We start from the raw sequence: 21195 nt of genomic DNA on the forward strand, positions 1-21195 counted from the left end.
CTACTGTCTCCTCATGGCATGGAGTGCATCAGTAGGGGTTTGATGACTCAAACCTCTCTGTAGGCAAGGAATTAGAGATCAGGCAGTGGAAATGACAGTTATAATTAGAAGACTTACTGGTGTTCACAGAAGAATTTGCAATCAGTTGATATCCTTCCATAGGCCAAAGGAGAGTTCTTGTTACTGGTGGTCAGTTAAGAGAGCAGAGTAATGAATTGTGTCAGACAAAATAGACTTATTTCCATCATTTTACTGATGGGATGACAATTATAGTAACAGTGTAGGTGCCATGTAATCCTATACAAAGTTGACATCAAAATTGACATTATATCCACATTCATAAAATGCTGGAGAACGTTCTTCCACTGTATTGAAACAGGAATATTTTTGGTGCTCTAGGGGAGGGTTGAGTCCTTCTGTCTTTTGGGACTTGCTTAGTTTCCCCTCTTTTTTTGGTCCAGTTCACTTAAATTTGTGCGTGTGTGTGTGTGTGTGTGTGTGTTATCTGCCACAGTTCCACATGGGATCAGTTGCATTCATGTCTATAAGCCATCATCAGCGCATTGCTGCAAAGACAGCTGTAAATCTGCACCCCAAACTTCCTATTTCCCCCAACATAGGATTTATAGAGAGAAAACCAGTGTCTGCAGCTTGGCCTTCAGGTGCAGCTGGGTTTCTAAATGTGACTCTAAGAGCTGCTGTCTCCCAGAGGGAACAGTGGGCAGCAGAAAAGCATTACACGATACCTTGGCAGCTCTGCCCTGGCCCAGAGGTGTTAATGTCCCTCTTATCCCATCCAGGTGAGGCCGTTCATTTAGCCCGGGATTTTGGGTACATCTGCGAAACGGAGTTCCCAGCCAAGGCTGTTTCTGAATACCTGAACAGACAGCACACAGACCCCAGCGACCTCCACTCCAGGAAAAACATGCTGCTTGCTACAAAGTGAGTGCCAAATTATCCATCACTCCCCTGGAAAAATCTCCCATTACCTTAAGCCCTATGTTTGAGGTCAATTTAAAGGTGGACAGAGTCTCCAGTCCCAAATTATAGCAGCCTCAGGTGGAGGAAGGGGTGCCCACATCGCCATGTCAGTAGGGTAGCGCTTATTGTCTGTGTGTCACTCTGCAGTTGTTATCCCTATGGAGGATGTGTGGGCCTGATCCCTGGCTACCACGTGTCTTTTCCAAGCCATCCTTAATCCAAAAAACACCACGATAAGGCAACAGCCAAAAAGTGGGTTGCTTCTACATCGTTGTCTGCTTGTGCCTCCTGCTTCTCATGCACACCTGTCTGCCTGCAATGTCTAATTCAGATGGTTTAATTAAGAAAATTAAAAAAAAAGGGGGGGAAAAAAAAGAAGACAGCAAGGGGGGAAATCCAACAAAAACATGGTGAATTGATAATCATGCTTGCTGTGGTCCCCCTGATACATTTCTCTCCATGGGGACTTTGCTGGAGGCTTTGGGATGCAAGTCATCCCATACAACATTCCTAAGCTAGTACTCAGGTCCTCAGCAGTGGTGCTGTGCTTTTACCTCTCCTTTTTTTTAGAGCGAGGAATAGGAAAAATAAGGAAAAAGAGCAGCCCAAAGAGCTCTCATTTATTTCATGCTCTGGGACGTGTCTTGCCTCTGATGACAGCGTAATTTAAAGAAATATATGGAGGGTTGAAAAATCATTTGCTCAAATTTGTCCAGATGTTTTTTAGACGTGATTGGAATTTGATTGCCCTTTTCCGCAGGGTCAGAAGATATTAATGTCCCAGAACTTTAATTGCTCACAGACCCTGCTTTGCTCTTTGAAGATGTAAAATGTTGCACTCATTACTGTTTGTTCTCCAAATTCAAAGTTTCCTCTCTTGCACTTTCTTAATGGATAATACACATAGAAGTAGACCTTTATCTTTCTCCAACCTCTGAAACCTTTAACCCACTGGGAATTTCAGGCGATGAGAGCTGAAAGCCTTTTTTAAGTGTTTCTTTTTCTTTTTTTTCCTATTATGTCTTTTTTTTTTTTTTTTTTTTTTTCCCAATACTTTTCCCCTTCCCCCCCCCTCCCGATCCCTGGGTAGGCATCTGCTGAAAGAAATTATCAGCCCCCAGCTCCTATGTTCCTACATGTCCTTGACACCTGTTGATATGAAGGCCTTCTGGACTAGAGCGATGCAAAAGAAAGAAGGGGGAAATCATATAAATAATAATTATAATCTGATTTTCAAAAGTGTGGAAAAAAGTAAGCAAGGGCCACATGTTTCCTCTGATGCTTCAATTGGTCTTTCTCTCCCCAGAACAAAATAGGAAGTGCTAGTTTAGATAAGCCAGAATGGAGCTCTAGAATCCAGAACTTTCTCAACAAGGCTGTGTAGCCCAAGCAATCTCAAGAAAGATTCCATTTAGTCCTTTCACCACATTCCTGTGCCCTTCAGCAGCACATGACTGTGATTTTTCTCCAGGAACAACACTGTTGAGGGTTGCTTTAGGCCATGGTCCAGATGGGTGGTTGGCAGACACATGGTATATCTTCCACTCAGCTTGGTCATCTTTGGGTACACCAAACAGGGTTGGGTTTTCACAGTGCTTTGGAGATGTCCTTGTGATTGCAGGAGAGATTTGTATCTCTGGACCTCCTGTTGTACTGCAATTGCAGAAATCTGTTTCCTGAAAAGCGTCACCCTAGGCATGGATTCTAAGCACTGACTGAACGTGATGATCTTTTCCAACCTGAGCAATTCTATGATTCTATGACTGTCCTAGGATGATCCTCAAGCACTGGTGGGAGAATCATAGAATGGTTTGAGTTGGCAGAGACCTTAAAGGCCATCTGTTCCACTCTCTGCACTGAACAGGGGCACCCACAGCTCTGTCAGTGCTCAAAGCCCAACCAACCTCACCTTGGCTGTATGCAGGGATGGGGCATGAACTACCTCTCTGGGCAACCTGTACCAGTGCTTCACAACCCTAATTGTGGAATCCCAGGTTCTATGGAAATCCTAAAGGAAGGGTGAAAATGTTCCATTCTGTGTTCTGGGATAAGCTTTGGCTTGAACTTGCTCCTTCCTTCAGCCTTGGTTGTCTCAGAGAACTGTATCAAGTGTGGGATGAGTCTAACCATTGCTTTTCTCCCCCTTTCTCTCTTTTCTTTCTTTTCCTTTCTCTCTTCCACTCAGGCAACTTTGTAAAGAATTTACAGATCTCTTGGCCCAGGACAGGACACCCATTGGAAACAGCCGGCCCACCCCTATTTTGGAACCAGGCATTCAGAGCTGCTTGACTCACTTCAGCCTCATCACTCATGGCTTTGGGGCTCCCGCTATCTGCGCCGCCCTCACGGCCCTCCAAAACTACCTGACTGAAGCTCTCAAAGGCATGGACAAGATGTTCTTGAACAACAACACTGCTAACAGGCACACATCTGGCGAAGGACCAGGTAGTAAAACTGGAGACAAGGAAGAGAAACACAGAAAATGAGAGGAGGAAAAAAATTAAAATAAAATAAAATAAAAAAAGGAAAGGAAAAGAGGAAAAAAAAAAAAAAGCTAAATAAAAGGAGAAAAGAGAGAGAGAGAGAGAGAGATAATCTTTTAAAACAAAACCGTCTTAATTTTAGCTTTAAGAATTATCAGATTGGGCTTTGGAAGAATTCTATTAGGTAGGAGAAAATAATAATAATAATAAAAAATAATAATAATAAAAGAAAGATGATAATTTAAGATCAGAGGAGCACAATGGCGCAAGACCAGTGGTTCAGAGTCTCTTGCCAGGAACATGTGAAGACAACCACCAGGATTTCCTTTTTTTTTTTTTTCCCACTTCTGCTCTTTCATGTTTTTTTAAATAATGATTTGGGGAGGGGGAGGAGTCTAATAATAATTAATAATAATAATAAAAGAAAGAAATGAATAACTTATTGGAAGAAATCGGAGAAACATTTTTGGTGTCAGTGCTTTGATTTCTTGAGCTGCACGGTCTGTCTTACTCTGATTTGATTTGTTATTATTTTTTTAATGACGTCCTGTCTCCACCTTAGATAAAACAATCTTCCAGAGTGTTCCTTTCTGAGCAACCCATCACCTCGTCCCCAGCTCTTCCCCATCTCATCTCACCCCCTTGTCTCTGTCTAGACTAGGAAAGGAGGGCAGGCAATGCCCAGGCTACCGAGACCTCTCCCAAAGCCATCACCATCCACCACTCATGGCTGTCTTTGCTTAATGGCATCAGATGGGACACTTTGAGTCATGGTAGCTCAATCCAATTAGTTCACTCTAATTTTTTTAAGAATCCCATTATTGTATTTTCCCTGGTCTAGACAGACTCTCTGTTTGGATTGCCAACGTTTACAGGTGTGTGTGTGTGCGTGTGTGCGTATGTGTGTGCATATGCATATGCAGGCACATAACCCCATAGGGGTATGCGTGTGTGCTATGTATGTTTGTATATATATATGTATATATCTGGACATATACATATATATATTTAATATGTGTGCATCAACCACACATATTCATGCATGCAAACATACCTTTGTGATTTAGTGCAATGCCTTGTCTATAATGGGTTGCAAACTTTGAAAGTAAGGTCTGGTACAATGTCAGTGCTATCTGATTTCTTAATTTCTGAGGTCTCCTCTTTCTCTAGGGAGTTTTATATTCCTAACTATGCCAATGTTTCAGTCCTTAATTTCCTCGAGTAGAGTGTGTGTGAGAGATATCTTTCCCCATTTTAAAAGAATTGTTAACAGCAACAACAACAAAAAAAGAGTGATATGAGTATGTAATTCTTTCTCAGGAGTATGCACTATTTTATTTTCTTCTGTTTCCTAAAGCTTTGCCCGCTTGGCTTATGAGCTTCTTCAAAGAGGACTAGAGATCCCTACACAATATATCAGGTACAGAGAAAAAAAATCCACAATTCTGATATTCTGATACTTTTTTTTTTTCTTTTTTCAAATCAAAGCCAGTTGTTACCGAATTCCGTAGGTGCACTTCTTTAAAGAAGCTCAAAGGGAATAATTGGAAAGAGATAAAACTATGAGTTGAAATCGAGGTGTGATACTGCAAAGAAAATAAGAGCTGTGTTGAATGTTACCGCGCTTGCTTGGCATCGGGGCTTTGTACCAGGGAGGAAAGGGCTGCCATGTGAGCTGGCTCCTCGTGATGGGAGCGGGGAGGGTTTGCCAGGGAATATCCTGGTTTCTCATCTCAGTCTGATGAAATCTGCTTCTCTTAGAAAGCTTTTCAGAACTGTCTTGTGACTCTTGCTTTGGAATGAGTCGATGCGGTAGGGGGAAATCTGCTGAACTCCAGTGTTTTTCTCGGTGGTTTGGTGCGTGACAGGATGTCTTATGCATATGATTTGGGAGGGGTGGGGGAAGTCTGATTTCTTCTTTCTTTCTTTCTTTTTTTTTTTTTTTAGCATACCTTTTTCTGTCTTATATGGTTAAAAAAAAAAATGCTGAAGTGTAAGGATATGAACTGCTGTTTGGATTCTGCCCTATTGTAATTGCATGTTTTTCTCAGTGGAGCAGGATTCATGCACTAATGCATCTTTTTGCTTATGTTAGAAAAGTTTTTGGGTATGCGTGGGGTAAAGCCTGGAGTTGATGGCAAAAATTCAGTGGGACCAGGGCCTCCCCTAGCATCTCTCTTAGATTTGCAGTGTCCAGTGCCACCAAACTGAGCAGGCACAACTGATTCACAAAGAGTGGGCAGGAGAAGCCATAATCTTGGTTTAAGTCCCAAATATCTTCCAAAGTGGACAGCGGAGAGAAATAATTTAGCAGTACTCTCCTCCTTGGCCTCCAACGAAATGTTCTTAAAGCAAAGCAGACAAAACTCTTGATTTGTACCCATAATGCTCCATCTACCTTAGATAGTACAGCCAAATGAAGTATCAACTTTCATCCCCCATGAGGTGGACTTGTGTCAACAGAAGCCCAGAGGTTGTCCTGCCTTGCTCAGCCCCAGGGAACACCCAGCCCTTGTTAAAAGTTCTTCATCCTTGGTCCCTGTGGGGCAGAGTGCTGTGGGCATTCTCATGTGAGTAGAGTGGGAAACTGAGGCAGGTGGGTTGCTGCAATGAGCTGGGAATGGCCTTCATCTATGGCAACAAGCAATGGGTTCGGCATCTGACAGATCCCTGCAGATGTCCCCAGAGGAGTTGTAGATCCTCGGGCAACGTAGATCTCACGGAACCCCCACTGTGATGTTGGGGACCCGTGGACTGAAGAGCAGCCCTGGCCCTCCAAAGCCTTCTCTTTGCTCATCACTATCCTCCATCCCCCTGGAGAGCAAAAAATGTCTATCGAGGAGAAAGAATGTCACAACTTGAAAGCAAATCTGACCATTGAGGCTATTTTCTGAAACCCAGCTCAGTGTCGAATGCTATTTTGTCCTTGTGAGGAACACATGGGTCAAAACACTCCAACATCCCCAACTTGGGGGGGATGTTGCACACCAGGGAGACCACTGGTTAGAGCTGAGCCTTCCATCTCTCCAGCTGCAGGGGTGGGGAGGCATGGGGACCCACTGCTCATCACCCAGAAGCTTCCAGATGGAGGTCTGGGGGGACACTGGGGTGCTCCTTGGTGTTGGAAGGGATGCTGGGGATGCTCTTTCCTTTTAAATGTGAAAGGTCATCATACCACCACTGTGACCTGATGGGGAGAGGGAACTGCTTGCATCTTTTCAGGGAAAGATCTACACACAAGTGTGAGGGCCTGATCCTGCTGCTGCTGACATCTTCCCTAGGTGAAGGTTTGGTCTCCTGGAGCAGGACCTAAAGCCTGGGAAAGTCAAAGGGAGAGTTTCAGTCGACTCCTGGCAACTTTGGATCTGCCCTTTGTGCCTCCTACCTGGAAGAGACAGACTGCAAGAGGCCAGGCTGTGCTTTGCTCAAGCCAACATAAAATCCCTACTGCTTTCAGAGGGACTGCCCTGTTCTTTTATTCTTTTTTTTCTTGTGCTTCCTAAAGTCCAGAGGAAAAACAAAGAAACAAACCATGATGTTTCTGATTCAGAAGCAAGCAGGGAGAAATTAGGATGTAGGAGAATACCCACCCATCTCTGTTGAGAGGACACATCCATCTCCTCCCCAGAGGACACATCCATGCTTGATGGCTGTGGGTGCTGCAGATGGAGATCCCCCCCAGAGCTGATTTCAGATTCCCACTGTAAACCCTTTCCCTGTTGCCCTGCTCTTTCCCAGCCAGACCACTCGTATTGGCTGGGCATCTCGGACGTTTATCTGATAATTGAGTTATTATAAGATTCCTTTTTTCTCGGGATGGTAAATCAATAAACAGGAGGATTAACTCAGCAGCTTTGCTTTGTAACTCGAGGGAAAAGTTTGAGGAGAGACTGCGAAAAGTTTGTTTTCAAACCAAACAGGTGGGTCGCTGTTAGTTTAATTTCATTCTTAGCCTCGCTTTTCCTTTTCTTCTTTAATTACAACTCTGTTTGCTGTTAGAAAGAGCTCAGTTTTCGTCCTCGACTTTTTTTTTCTTTTTTTTTCTTTTCTTTTTCTCTTCCTTTTCCTGGTTGCTATTCACATGAGGTGTGAAGGAAACAAGAAGCCAATGTTACAGGAAACCTTTCACAACACGGCGGTTTCTCTAAAACCAAGCTGTTGCATCTTGTCCCACCCAATGGAAGTTCTCTGTGAGAAGCTGCTCTGAGTCCCTTTGCATCCAAATCCCAATCTCTCCCCATAGCCCAGAGTTTCCATGTGGGCTGGGCAGTGGGGGGGAGAAGGATGGGGTTAAGACATTTTGCTGCCCCCCAGGACTCACTCAGTTCCCCCTCTCATGTCTTTCCCATTGGTGTAATGCAGATCCATTCAGTTTGGGTTGAATAAAGAGATTTCAGTGCTGGGTTCAGCAGCCCTAAGTGTTGCCAGATGGATCCAGGCAAAAGCCCCTTCCCCTTTGGTTTCCCTGTGCGAAAGACCGTAGGCTTTTTACAAATAGTCTATTTTCTTATACAAAGATGAAAAGTAATAAATAAATAAGAGAAAATATCCCCGAGCTCACTGGCAAACGCCGGAACATTTTGAGAGTGACGAAATGTTGTGTGCCAGCAAGAAATAAAGGAAAGGAAAACCAAACCAATGCAAAGTGGTGGAGGAAATAGAAAGATGAAAGAGGGTAGAAATACGCTCTCCTTTCTGTGCCCCAAACGATCCCTCTCACCTCCTCTTCTTGAAAAAAATCTGACCACAAAGTGAGAAATATGGGTTTATCGACTCTTCCTGAGAAGAAATGCGGAGAGGCATTCGGTGTTGAGTTTGTATATATTTATTTATGCTTAATTTAACGGGAATGTGTAAATATGGCGAGCAAGTAGTTTTTGGGTTATTTATCTGTGAATCTATACCTCTGTGAATGGGTGGGGGAATTTAAAAGCAAAAGAAAAAAAAATGGAAAAAAAAAAAAAAGAAAAAAAGAAAACACACAGAAAAAAAAAAAAACCGCTTGACTAGATAGTATCCTATCGGAATCTCTTCTGTTCTTTATAGACGAGCTGTTATGGTAATGGGTAGAAATTGGTTTCTTGTCCCGTGATGACCTGATTTACATAAATAATAAGAATAAAAACAAAGAGATTGTTGTGTTTTGTTGTATTTTCCTCTTCAGTTTTTTTTTAAAAATTGTTATTTTACAACTTTTTAATTTAATTTGATTTGATTTTTTTTTAAAAAAATTATTATTATTTTTCGAACGTTGGTGCCGCTTCAGTTCTGCAGACGGATTCACTTCTAATGCCACGAAGTCTTTATTTTCTCAATGGAGGCTTTGGGAAAATACAGGACGTGTCTCTACATTAAAAAACAGAAAAAAAAAAAAAAAAAGAAGAAAAAAAAAGACAATAAATATTGCTTCTCAGAGATGTTGGTATTTTATTTCTGTCTTACTCGAAAGTGTCTGTATTTTTACCACTCTTACCTCTTCATTCTAAGCAGACCTATAATAAACCTCACGTCATGTTAACGTGATCTTTCATTTCAATTTGCCTTTACTGGCTGAGTTAGCAGTAAATGTTTTCATTTGTGAGGCGTTAGCCATTGAATCAAAGTCTTATGTACCATTACAAGCATTCGATATCAAGAAACTTTTTTAAAAAAGAATATTATTATTATTTTTCCCCGTGGTCCCCATTGCTGTATTACAGTTACTGTACGTTTCACTGATGTCTATGTGGATGTGAGTGTGTATATATGTAGATATATACTCTTCTATACAGAACGGGAGTGATGTTTGCGGCGTTGTTTTCTACTTCTAGGTCTACAGTCTCAACACCAATCACTACTAAAAGGAAATACTAAAAGCCACCCCCCGACCCCCCTGTATTCCCAATTCGCCTTTATTTGGGTTTGTAAGCAGCACTGACAAAGAACAGCTGCAAGCAGAGCCCCGGGACCAATCCGGAGCTGCTCCGGAGTGACTCCGTGTTTCCCCGAGGCTAAGCAAGGGGAAAAGCAGGGGCAAATGCCTCGAGATTCTTTTTTAAAATTATAACTATTATTATGTTTTATTATTTTATTTTATTTTTTTCAGTGCTGTCATAGAGAACAATATTAAGGAATATTCTTCTTCCCTCCCCTCCCCCCCCCGTCAATCGGTGCTGGAAAGGACTGTCAATATAACCTCAACATGAAAATAAAACCTCGTGTGCTCGGGGTTCCCGGGACCGAGAGCATCGCTCTCACTGCAATGAAATGTAGCTGAATTGCTGGCTGGGTTCGGGATTACCTGTTGGTTTTTTAGGGGTAGCGGTAGCTAGGAGGGCTGATGAAGAAGTGCAGCGGATCGGGTTTTGCAACTTAATGTTCCTCACGGAGGAGGGGTGGGGGGTTGAGGGGAGAGCAGAAAATAAATTCATCCCCACCTCCGTATCCCAAACTACCTCCCTTCTCCCTCTCCTTCCAGCTTGGACTACAGGAGCCGACTCAGCTGATCGCCTAAGGTGTCCAAAATAAATCATCATCATCACCCTCATAATGCTACTATTAATAATAATAAAAAAGGAGAAAACATTGCAAACCACGACCCCAAAGTCTAATTGGTGGGGAAGCTTTCGAGGCTCTCTCATCCCAGCCGCAGCCCGGCCGTGACCTACATTCCCTCTGTGGTGCGATGGTGAAAGCGCCCGAGGGTCGAACTGGAGAGGGGCATCGAGACAGCAGTGCCAGGGGTCGGAGGAGGGGGAAAAGCGAGGGGGTAGGGGGACAATGAGGGGGGAAAAAAGTAAATTATCAGAATCCTTCTTTCTCTTCTTCCTACCGGGGTTTGGCAGGGAGAGGATCAAACCCCCTCCCAGCGCCCCCAGAGCCGCCCCAGCTGCGAGCAGGTGTGAGGTGAAGGCTGCCCGGGGGCAAGGAGCGCTGGGAAGAGCAGCGACACCGAAGCCGGTTTCCAAAAGCTGAGAGCTTTTCTTTTTTCTATCTTTTTATTTATTTATTTATCTATCTATCTATTTATTTATTTATTTTTTCTTTGTGATTTTCCGGCTTGTTTTGCTTTCTTTTGTGCTTATCGCCCCGATGATATTATTTTGAGGAGAGCATATGTTTTGCATGAAAGCTTTCGCAACAGTCCGCGGAGTTCCCAATGGAGTCTGGGAGGGCCGTTTGGAGGATAAGGGGTTGGGGGTAGAGGGGGGTAGGGAGGGGCGGTTCAGGAAGTTTCTGTGTTGTCCAAGGGCTGTGCAACAGTTATGTAAAAAAATAAAAATAAACGAATAAATAAATGAATAAATACATAAGGAGGAGGGTATTGAAATGAATGAATAGATAAAAAAGCAAAGGAAGTTGTTTTATAACTCAGTAAAAGCGCCTGCATGGAGAAATTGGAGTCTCCTTTTAAAAGCAGACCCAGTAGAACGAGGAAAGCTTCACCCTCAGTTTCTTAATCCCCGATTCTGGTAATAAATACAGGTGGCTGCTCTGAGAGCATCTGCACTGCTTGAGGTCTGGAACATGGTGTCAGGAAGGGAGAAATATGCCTGCTGATACCAGCTTCACTGCATTTCCCATAGATCTTCAGCAGTTCAAGAATCTGTTCTATCTACCTACCTGCTTGGATACCTACAACCAACCAACCTACCTACCTACCCACTTACTTACCTATGTATCCATCCATCCATCCATCCATCCATCCATCCATCCATCCATCCATCCATCCATCCATCCATCCATCCTTCTCTCCCACCCTCCCTCCCTTCCTTCATCCACCCATCCACCCATCCATCTCCTGGTCTTTCAGCTCTCTGAGCTTCTCCCTCATCTAAGGTTAAGAATGAACAGCAGCACTAACGTCTTCTCCCCATAAGTCTGGTGTTAAAATCTGCTTTCCCAGCCATGACCGGCGGGGCTTTATCTCTGTCTCTTCTGCCTTGCCCCAGTCTCCTTTTTCTTTCTTGCAACTCGAAATACTTCTAGTTTCCATTACAAAACTTCACCTTGATTTATGTAGTCATAAACATCATTTTTGTCTTTCATCCCTCTGGGGCGAACTTTTCTTTCTTCCTTTTGCTTTTCTCCTTTTCCCCTCCCCACCTGAATGGTACGGCCCATATTTATACGAGAACTCATAAATAACATCTGACATCCCTACGATGGAACTAGTCAAATGTCTTCAACAATTCCCAGTGTCAACATATATCCCGAATTCTTTTGTTTTCTCTGTCTCTCCCATAAACAGGCACCCGTGGCTTTTTTTCTCTTCCATGCATTGAACGTGTATATGCGTATGCACAGCTGTAGCGGGACACTGTGTAATACGGCACAAAAACTCACAGTTCCACTCTCCCATCACTACCGACTTGTATGAGTTACTGGGGACAAAAATACTCCTTGGTTTCACCCTCGGTATAGACTCGAAGCAGTGCAATAGGACGGGCACGGGGCACTGAGACCCCGGGGCATCCCACACCCCCCGGATCAGTCTCCCTGGGAGCAAAGGGAAACCTCTTTGCGATGCCTCCGAGGGAAGAAAATCTCTGCGAGTTAAGAGCGTCTCCGTCCCGTCCTTATCATTAAGGTGGAAGAATCGAAGTCGCACCGCAAATTACTTTGGAGCTCAGCTGAAAAATACAGCGACAACAAGACTGAAAAGTGCGTGTGCGTGCATGTGTGCATCCTTTTTTTTTTTCACCCGAATATTCGAAGGCGATTATTCTTAGCGTTCTCTGTGTCGGATGGGGGAGAATGAAAAATCCCCCGTGATACAGGGGGGGAAGAAAGGGAAAATAAAAAAGAAAGAATAAGTTAAAAACAAAGAAACAAAAGAGAAAGGGAAGTTTAACGCCTCTCAAAGTGCACTTAAAGCACCGTCCAGTGGACGCAGCCTGACCCCCTTCCTCTCCGGCGTGGGGAGGTGCTGTGCCGATCGCTATCGCTGCTGTTCCATAAGCAGCGCGGAGCAGAGCAGGGAAACACCTGAGAACAGAAACCTTTGGTCCTTCCAAGGTGGTGAGCTGGCGTAGAAACGGCACAAACGCAATGACATTCAGAGTGTGACCGGCTTAAAAGCCAGGGTGAATAAGCGTGGGGCTACATTATTTTCCCCTCGTAAAAACCCATTCAAATGCAAAGGAAAAAAAAACAATCTTTTAGCCTACAAAACCATCTCTAGGACAAGTTTATCTTGCTGTGGGTGCACAGACGGTTCTCGCTCCCGCAGGACTAGCAATGAGCCCACCCGAAGCTGCCACTGTGCACCACCGGCTCTGCTCTTCCCTAGTACTGAGAGTGGCTATAGGGACCGCAGCTCCCCCCAGCCCTCCACACAAACCGACACTGCTTTATTTAATCCAGAGTAGATCCTATTTCGGCTGGGAAAAAGAAAAAGAAAAAAGAAAAAGAAAAAAAAGAAAGAATAAAAATAGAAGGCCGGTTTTGTGCAGAAAATCACACCACAATAACCGGTAATAATGGGGTTGGGGAGGAGAGGGTGAGATTAAGGAACCTCACGTTGGAGACGGGGAGCATTTTCGGATCAATGCTTTCTGAGGAAATCAGCTGGATTTTAAGAGGTGTTTGAAGGGTGGGATCGAGAGAAACGTTCGGAAACGAAAAGTTCTGGATTCTGAGAGGAATATTTGGAGGTGAGGGAGGGAGGGGGGGTTTGTTCGGTGAGAAAAGCAAAACCCGGCTTTAAGCTGCCCCAAAGATTCCTCGCACCCTTAAACCCTCAAAACCCTGCGCAGAAAGGGGAGTGGGGCTGGGAAAGTGCAGGAGACGGCTTTTAAACCCCCTCCCGTGTTGCTTTCCTGGGACATCGCCATTGCAGCAAAGCCCGGAGCAGCTGCCGGAGTGGGGGGGGTGGGGGGTGGAGGGAGGGCAGGGGTGTTGAGGGAGAAGGGAGGGGGTGGTGAGTAGCAGCAGGGACCTCCTTACTTCTGCTTCAAAGGGCTCTTTAAACTTTAACTTCGGAGCGATACGAGACGAGGGAAAGTAACTCAGCCCTGACCTGTGAACTCGCATTTTGGAAATACATTTCCACCCCCCCCCCACCCTTTTCTTCTTATTTCCTGGTTTTGTTTAATTTTCTCTTTCGTTATTCTTATTTATTATTGTTATTATTATTATCATTATCATCTTTTCCTTGCCCCTTCTCTACCTCGCCTTGGGAAGCTCGGGCTTGCTTGGAAAGCCTGGAAAGCAGATCTCTCCCCCCACCCCTCCTCTCCCAACCCCCTCCCCTCCCCCCACAAACACACACACAAAATACAAACAAATAGAAGGCGTTAGTTGCACAGAGTTCCTTCTCTCTGCATAAAAGGTGATTAATAATCAGAGGTTTGCTAACCCGAAAGGAGGAACACGCGCAGCCCCAAAATACACACCCTACGTTGGGCGTTGTGCAATTCTGGAGGATGGGTGTGAAAGTCAGGAAGGGCTTTTCTTTTTTCCCTCTGGCTGTAGATACTCTGCGTGTACGTGTGTGTGTACATACATGTACTTGGGTTACTGACCTGCGGGAAATATTTTACAGCTACTTATCTCTCCCCGCTCGGAAAATGAAGGCGACAGGACAGGGTCGTTTCCTCCTTTCTGCCTCTTTCTCCTCTCCCCGCTCACACTCAGCAGCCCTATCCCGTGCAGGCAGCCTTTCACCGTCCCCTTTTATTTACCCCCAACAGCTGAAGGGCTGCTTCTGCAATCTGAGCCGCGACTGCTGCCAGAGGGGGTGGCCACGGTGGGACAGGGAGCTGGAAGGGAAAGTAAAGCTGGGGTGTATCTATAGAAATCCCTTCTTTATGCCTATTGATAGATACACATATACACACATATATACGTATATATACATACGGATATATATAAACTCCCCTCTAAAGTTGGGAGGGGAAGACCTGGACAGGAGCGCATCCCTCCCCCTGCCCCGTCCCCTCAGAGCGGGCTGATAACGAGCAGCCCCTGCCCGCTCCTCTTTTCCCCCTCCTTCCCCTCACCCCCATCCCAACATCCTGTCAAGCAATAGGCTGTAAAATAGTTATCCAGCCCAGCACACAGGCAAGTGCCGTTTGAGAGTAATTTCTGCCCCGAGCATTTGGCCTGGGGCAAAGCAAGCGTGCTCTCTAACTGATCAACCTGGATATTTCATTATTCATTAATTTACTGTTTAACCAAATCCCACTCATTATCAGAGGCAACGCTTGGCAGAGCCCAGCGAACAGTAGCAGTTGGTGTCAGGCGTGGAGAATTGGCCCATTTGATCCTGGGCTGTTTTATTATTCAACACCACTGACTGAGAAAAAGGCCCATGAATAATAAAGAGCCAAAGCGTGTTTGAACTGAGAAGCATGACACAGCCTTACAAAACAGCAGTTAGGAAATTAAAGGCGAGGTGGCCCAGGCTTTGCATTTTTTATTCTCACTGTGGGCTCGGGCACTGGGATCCCATATTATTTTTGTCCCTCCTGTGTTTATTGTTGCTGTTATTACTCGTTTTCCCCACAAACTCTTTGAGAGATGCAAACCCAAATTTTTAACTGTGAACTTTTTTACTGCAGTGTTTCTCTCCACTCTGTCCCAGTTGTTGTGTTGGAGTTAAAAAATGAATCATGATAGAATCACAGAATCATGGAATGGCCTGGGCTGAAAAGGACCACAGTGATCAGACAGTTTCAACCCCCTGCTATGTGCAGGGTCACCAACCATCAGACCAGGCTGCCCAGAACCACATCCAGCCTAACCTTGAATGGCCTTCAGGGAAAGAGCATCCACAGCCTCCTTGGACAACCTGTTTCAATGTGTCACCACATCTCACTACTACTATGAGCTTCATGTCTGGATCATTTGGGGCATAAACCCACAATAACTCTCAGGAGTAGTTTAATGGTGCATCTGGATGGGAATGTTGCTGAGATCCTGTGGGACCCTTAAGGGTCCTTAAGGATCAGATCTCCGTGAAACCATTCCTTTGAAGGCACTGTTCATGTTTTGACATCACTTTCACTTGGTACAGCTGCCCAGGGAGGTGTTGGAGTCACCATCCCTGGAGAGGTGATCAAGAACTGCAGTGATTTGGCACTGAGGGATGTGGTCAGTGGGCATGGTGGGATGGGTTGGGATTGGGCTTGGGGGTCTTAGGTGCCTTTTCCAGCCTGAATGATTCTACAGTTCATCTCTAGGCATCAACTGATCACTATCTGAAAAAGAAAATATTTCATGTTAGATATAAATGATCTCATATCAGTCCCTGGGATTATCATTCATTCTAGTGAACCCAGACCTTTGCCTGAATCCTTCTCTTATGTACAGGAGCATCTCACAGGTGTTACCTTAGTTGTTTTCCAAAATTCTACTTTTGCTGAGACACACAGGAACATTGTACAGAGTGGTTCCACTTTCCATATCTTACTAAATAAAGAGGGAATCAACAGTTCACAGCAGAGACTTTGAACAACATTGACCAAAAGGGCTCTGCCTTGTATCCATCATACAAGAACAGCAGAACAAACTTTGTGTCTGCAGCTAAAATAATCACAGCCTACAGCACTCAGAGCAGCCTAACCTGAATTTCACTCTTTTTAAATAGGAGGCTTTCAAAAATCTATTGGTCAAAACAGTCTTTCTGCGTTGCCCTTTTGATATCATAGAATCTTATAGAATCATAGAATGGCTTGGGTCGGAAGGGACCTTAAGGATAACTAAGCTCCAACCCCCCTCCACATGCAGGGCCACCAACCTCCACATTGAATACCAGCCCAGGCTGCCCAAGGCCTCATTCAACCTGGCCTTGAACACCTCCAGGGATGGGCAGCGTATCCACAGCCTCTGTGGGCAGCTGTTCCACACTTCACCACTCTCATAGTAAAGAACTTCCCCCTGACATCCAACATCATTTCCACTAGAAATAACATCTTTAATATCATCAGGTTGCAGGACAGTCTTGAAAATCTTTACCAACCTTCGTGATCCCATGATCCTATGAAAGATCTGTCTTTGATCTTTCTTAAGTAAATGGTGAGATGAATTCTGCCCTTCTGACTTTTCTATTCCCCTTCTGTCAACTTCATAAACTATTATGACAGGAGCGGCCTCAGTGCAACACCTGGTGATAGTCACAGCCTGGAGGAGCAGCCCCATAATTTTCAGGCTGTTCTCCCCTTTTGTTATGAGTCTATTTTGACACTACATAAGACGTGTGGCTGGAGAAAATGGATCATCCCTCCTATTTCTGTCCTTTCCTATCTTCCCTCTCATCTTCTCTCACAGACATGGGTTTTCTAGTGTGTGGTAGCCATGCAGGGAATGATAACTTTAAGACCAAATGTAGGTTATCTGCACATATTAGTTCTGGTCAGGCTCAACAAAGGCCTCCTAAATGATTTAGGATTACTTGATTTGGATCAATTGTGTATTTAATAAAAAGTGGTCAATTCAACCCTACACCACATGTCTTTTTTTATTTACTTGTGGCCTGGCTCCCTGCAAAGGCATCTTTGAACAGGCCATGTGGATCTCATTGTGGCAGCAGGCAGTTATCCCTAGAGTCCGTCTCATCCTGCAGGGTGGGTTCTTTCTTTCTTTTCCTCTTTCTTTTTATTTATTTTCTAATTATTTTTGTTATTATTTTCAATTCTTCTGGAATTTCATTGGGTTTTTATATCTTTATTAAAAAAAAAATACAAATTGGGAAGAAGTGATGGAAATTTGGTGTATTCAGAGGTTTGCCTTATCTTTCTAAAGGAAATTTTTTAGAATTCATTTCAGATTAAGTTTCCTCTTCAGTTGAGTTCAGACTGACCATGGGTTTTAAGTAATGGGACAAAATAATAAGGTGCCCATGCATGTATCTGCACATGGATTGGTACATATGACCCTCTTTTCTCTCTGACCTTTCCTGAATATTCATGAGAATAGTTAGTGTTACTGGAACTGGGTGTTTCTGGTGAAAATTGTCCCATGACAGTCCAGCCTTCCTGCTGGCATTTGTTTGGGCTTCACACCCATCAAGTTCTTTTACTCTTCGGGGAGTACACAGATAAGGGCCAAATCCATGGTCAGTGAAACAGCTTCCTTGCTGACTTGAACAGGTTGCCCAAGGAGGCTGTGGATACCCCTTTCCTGGAGGCATTCAAGGCCAGGCTGGACATGGCTCTGGGCAGCCTAGTCTAGTGGTTGGCGACCCTGCACATAGCAGGGGGTTGAAACCAGATGATAATTTCAGCCCAGGCCACTCTATGTTTCTATGATTCTAAGACTTTATGATTCTATCATTCTATCACTTTAGGACTTCAAAGGGAGGAGTTTGCCTGGGCAGCTCTACTTGCGAACTACAAAAGGTGGTCATGTAGTTATGCAGAAGAGACAATACATGCAGATTATGTCACACGACTGTAGATACACAGCTGGATTGGATAGCTTGTTGCTGCACCAGTGAGTGGTTGTCCACGTGTTAGGGAACAACAGTAATTTGCTCTCAAAAAGTTTCCACTGATGCAATAGTGGTTTAAATCGGTGACCTTCAAATTCTTCCACCACTTTCCCCACCTGAAAGGCAGGAACAGCCCATGCCACTTTAAGGTCTCTTTAGGGTAGGAACTGTCTTCTGTAAGAAGACACCAGCATTTTGTTAAATAGCTCCTTGCGTTTCATTCCTGTTATGTACTGAAATAATAACAATCACAGAGTATATTCTTCAGGAGGTATAAATTAATGAGGATTCAAGGCAATCCTATGGGAAGCCAGCAGTCCTTGTAAACAACAGTATTATTTTGTTCTTTAGTGAGAAGTGGTTTCTTTTTCTGTTGCTGAAAAACAAACAAATAAACAAACAAACAAGCCTAAAAATATTCTGCTGTCAGGACAGAGGAAGAAATCTGGTGTTTTCATGCATGCGTGAATGTGATGAGCAGACGTGCATCCCAGTGAAGGCTGTTGAGCATAAGTGGATGCGAATGTCTGCAAAGGATTATACCTTAGGTGCAGAATTGCAGGTTTAATCACATGTGATTATAATTGAGTGTGGGGGGAGGTGGGCAGCATTGGTGGTGTAACTGAATGGGGAGTGTGAGGGTGTGATTGTAATTAAGTGTGGGTGTAGCACTCTGGACATAACCGAATGTGAGTGCCAGGAGTTGGGTATGTAACCAAATGTGAAAGTGTCTGAGTGAGTACATGTTAGTGGAGGGAAGAGGGCATGATTGAAGCTGAAGGTGAATGTGTCTGCGTATGTATGCGATGGAGCTGGTGTGTGCTGTAGGACACTCAGGAACCAGGGTGGCACCATCAGGACCACAGAAGTCCAGCTGCAACCCTGTTATTTTGGAGCTAGAGATGTAAGAAGTGAGGTTAGAATCAAAACAGCCTGGGCTTTCTAAGCTGAAGAGTGAACTGGAACAGCCCTTCCGCTGGTGTGCTCAAAGTCACAAGCAATCTCATTGACTTTAATGTAGCTGAACATGCATGAATAAGTGCTCAGTACCAGGAACAAAGGCTACAAAATTAGTGGATGTAATTAACCAACCCAGTAGCAAGCGGTGCTGGGCTAGTCTACAAAACATTGACTACTAGCTCAAATAAAATGCAATACCTGTTTTTTTCTTGCTGTGTTTCTGTTCCCAGTGTATTAATTTTTTATGTATAATTTGGTCTGTAAGTTTACTGCAGGAAGCTTTTTATAAGCAAGGAATTTCAAATGTCTTTTAGAGGATGTTTGTGGCAGAGGTATTTCCAAATAATTTCTTTTTCATGTCTGACACATGTTTCCAGGAACTACATTAATCCAATCAAGGCAAAAGACTAACACATCATAAACTATGAGTCTAATCAAAACTAATTAGCCCCGCTTTATTTTCATATATCAAACATACACAACAAACGGCCCAAAGACTGGAGATCAAGATACCTCAAAGAAACCATTTGTAAAGTGACTTGAAATAATGAATAGACTGCAACCTCAAAGACCGTGTGTGAGTCTAAAAAGAAGCTGAATTCATTTAATTATTCTTTTTCCTTCCAACCTAGTGGCTCAGGTCAAGTTGTTTGTGTGCCAGAATGATTGAAAATGATGCTAGCAGCAACATTCTCAGTGCCATTTGCCAATGTACGCAAGTTTCCTATTACTTTTGCCTTCCCTTTTACTGCTTCTCATTGAGACAGGCACACACTTCTCTTCACATGCCTTAGGGCTTCTTGACACTTTAGAATTTCCCCAAATAGCTATTCCAGAATTCTGGAATAAAATTGGCTATGTGGGGGCTTCAATTAAGGAACTACTTGGGAACCATTATCCAGGTGTAGTACATTTGCAGGAGTTAAAAAAATGTTAGAGACAGTGTAGCCCAATGAGTAGAGACACAATATGGGAGGGAGGAAAACACCCAATTTTCTGCTCAGTCATTTGCCTTTAACAGGGATAAGGAGAATGGACTGAGGCTAACTTCACAAGATTTTACTTGTCTGAACCTGAATAAGATGTGGATGCTCTCCCTACATGGATGGAGAAAGCTCCTGCCACGAGTTGATCTGTGCCACCCTAATATGTGTAGAGGAGCTGGATAAACATCATCTCTATGTCTTTGTTTCTTAACAGAGATGGGGACCTAGGGGTCTCATAGGAGGTGGTAGGTGTTGCCTCTTATGCTTTATGTTGCCTCTTATGTGGTCCACTTACTCTTAATGAATGTATTGCTAAATTAGGCACAGAAAAGTGCCATAAAGATGACCACTGCTATCTGTTTTATGTTTAGAAGCACTTTGAGTCCTTTAGATATATGGAACTGTGCTTCCTCAGCCATCTCACTGCTAGTATAAACTTTGCTTCTTCTTTGTCCTGCATTTCTTTACAAAAGCTAATTTAGCTCATAACACATAGAGGTGATCCCCTCAGTTTGACAGGAGAGGATGAAGTTTTTGTAGCCTATTGAGTAAGGCATCAACTTAACATAATGTTGAGAGCTATAGATGTGCTCACTGCATCTGCTTTGTTTGAGCACCATCTCTTGGTGTTGCTTTGCTTTCATTTTTAGGTTTGATAGTAACAGTTTCTACTAATATCAGAGGTCTTTGAATGCAGTCTCCATACTTAACACTCACTGCCATTTATAATATCAAGGCAGGTGTAGGATGCAAGATATCTTTCCAAGTGGAATTACACTCCCTCTTGTTTCCTGATTCTGGTTCACTGTGACTTAGTCATAGCAGGAGGGACAGAGAAGGGATACTCTCTTCCCAAGTAGCACAGTGGTTTAACAGGCTTTTTATAGGGGAGAAAGAGATCTGAAGTTGTTTACAAGGAGTGGGAACTCACCCTTCTATCTCCTTCTTCCTGGACAAAAGCAACCATTACTTCAGTGACACTGGCTAAAAATGGTCACAAACTGGAGGTGATGCCATCCACCCTACTCAAATCAGAGCAAGCTCTATGGCTGCTCAGGGACACCTACTTATGAGTGTCATGGAGATGACAAATTAGCTCAGCTCAGAAGAGTAGTGATCAAATGCAAGGATTGTTCACTGATTTTTTTATTAACTTTCCTATCAGCTGTAGAAATGAGCTCTTGGATCGTGCTCATTGAGATCTGAGAGTCTGAGGACATAGATTTTAGTCTAATCTCCAGGTGTTAAGCCACTGAGTATTGATCCAACACCCATCCGTCACTACTAAATCTTTCAGTGACATCAGTGGCCCAGAACTGGGACCTTCAAGTGTAAATTTTGAGGAATGAATCACTACACACTTCTATAAAGG

At 43.8% G+C, this 21195-nt stretch overlaps 1 protein-coding gene across 3 annotated transcripts in view; it reads left to right on the plus strand.

The window, feature by feature from the left end:
- Positions 1 to 10032, plus strand: part of TFAP2B (transcription factor AP-2 beta) — a 33235-nt gene extending 23203 nt beyond the window's left edge. For 2 of the 3 annotated variants that reach the window (XM_072331786.1, XM_072331784.1), the window contains 2 exons: positions 801 to 942; positions 3167 to 5355. In XM_072331786.1, the coding sequence (XP_072187887.1) occupies positions 801 to 942; positions 3167 to 3467 (443 nt within the window). In that variant the 3' untranslated portion in view covers positions 3468 to 5355. Of the gene's footprint in view, positions 1 to 800; positions 943 to 3166; positions 5356 to 9921 lie in introns of those variants that run through there. The other variant, XM_072331785.1, reaches the window with a different exon arrangement.
- The last annotated feature ends 11163 nt before the right edge of the window (positions 10033 to 21195 follow it).

This window comes from Excalfactoria chinensis, chromosome 3 (genome assembly GCF_039878825.1).
Source record: "Excalfactoria chinensis isolate bCotChi1 chromosome 3, bCotChi1.hap2, whole genome shotgun sequence".
Classification (NCBI taxonomy): Eukaryota; Metazoa; Chordata; class Aves; order Galliformes; family Phasianidae; genus Excalfactoria; species Excalfactoria chinensis.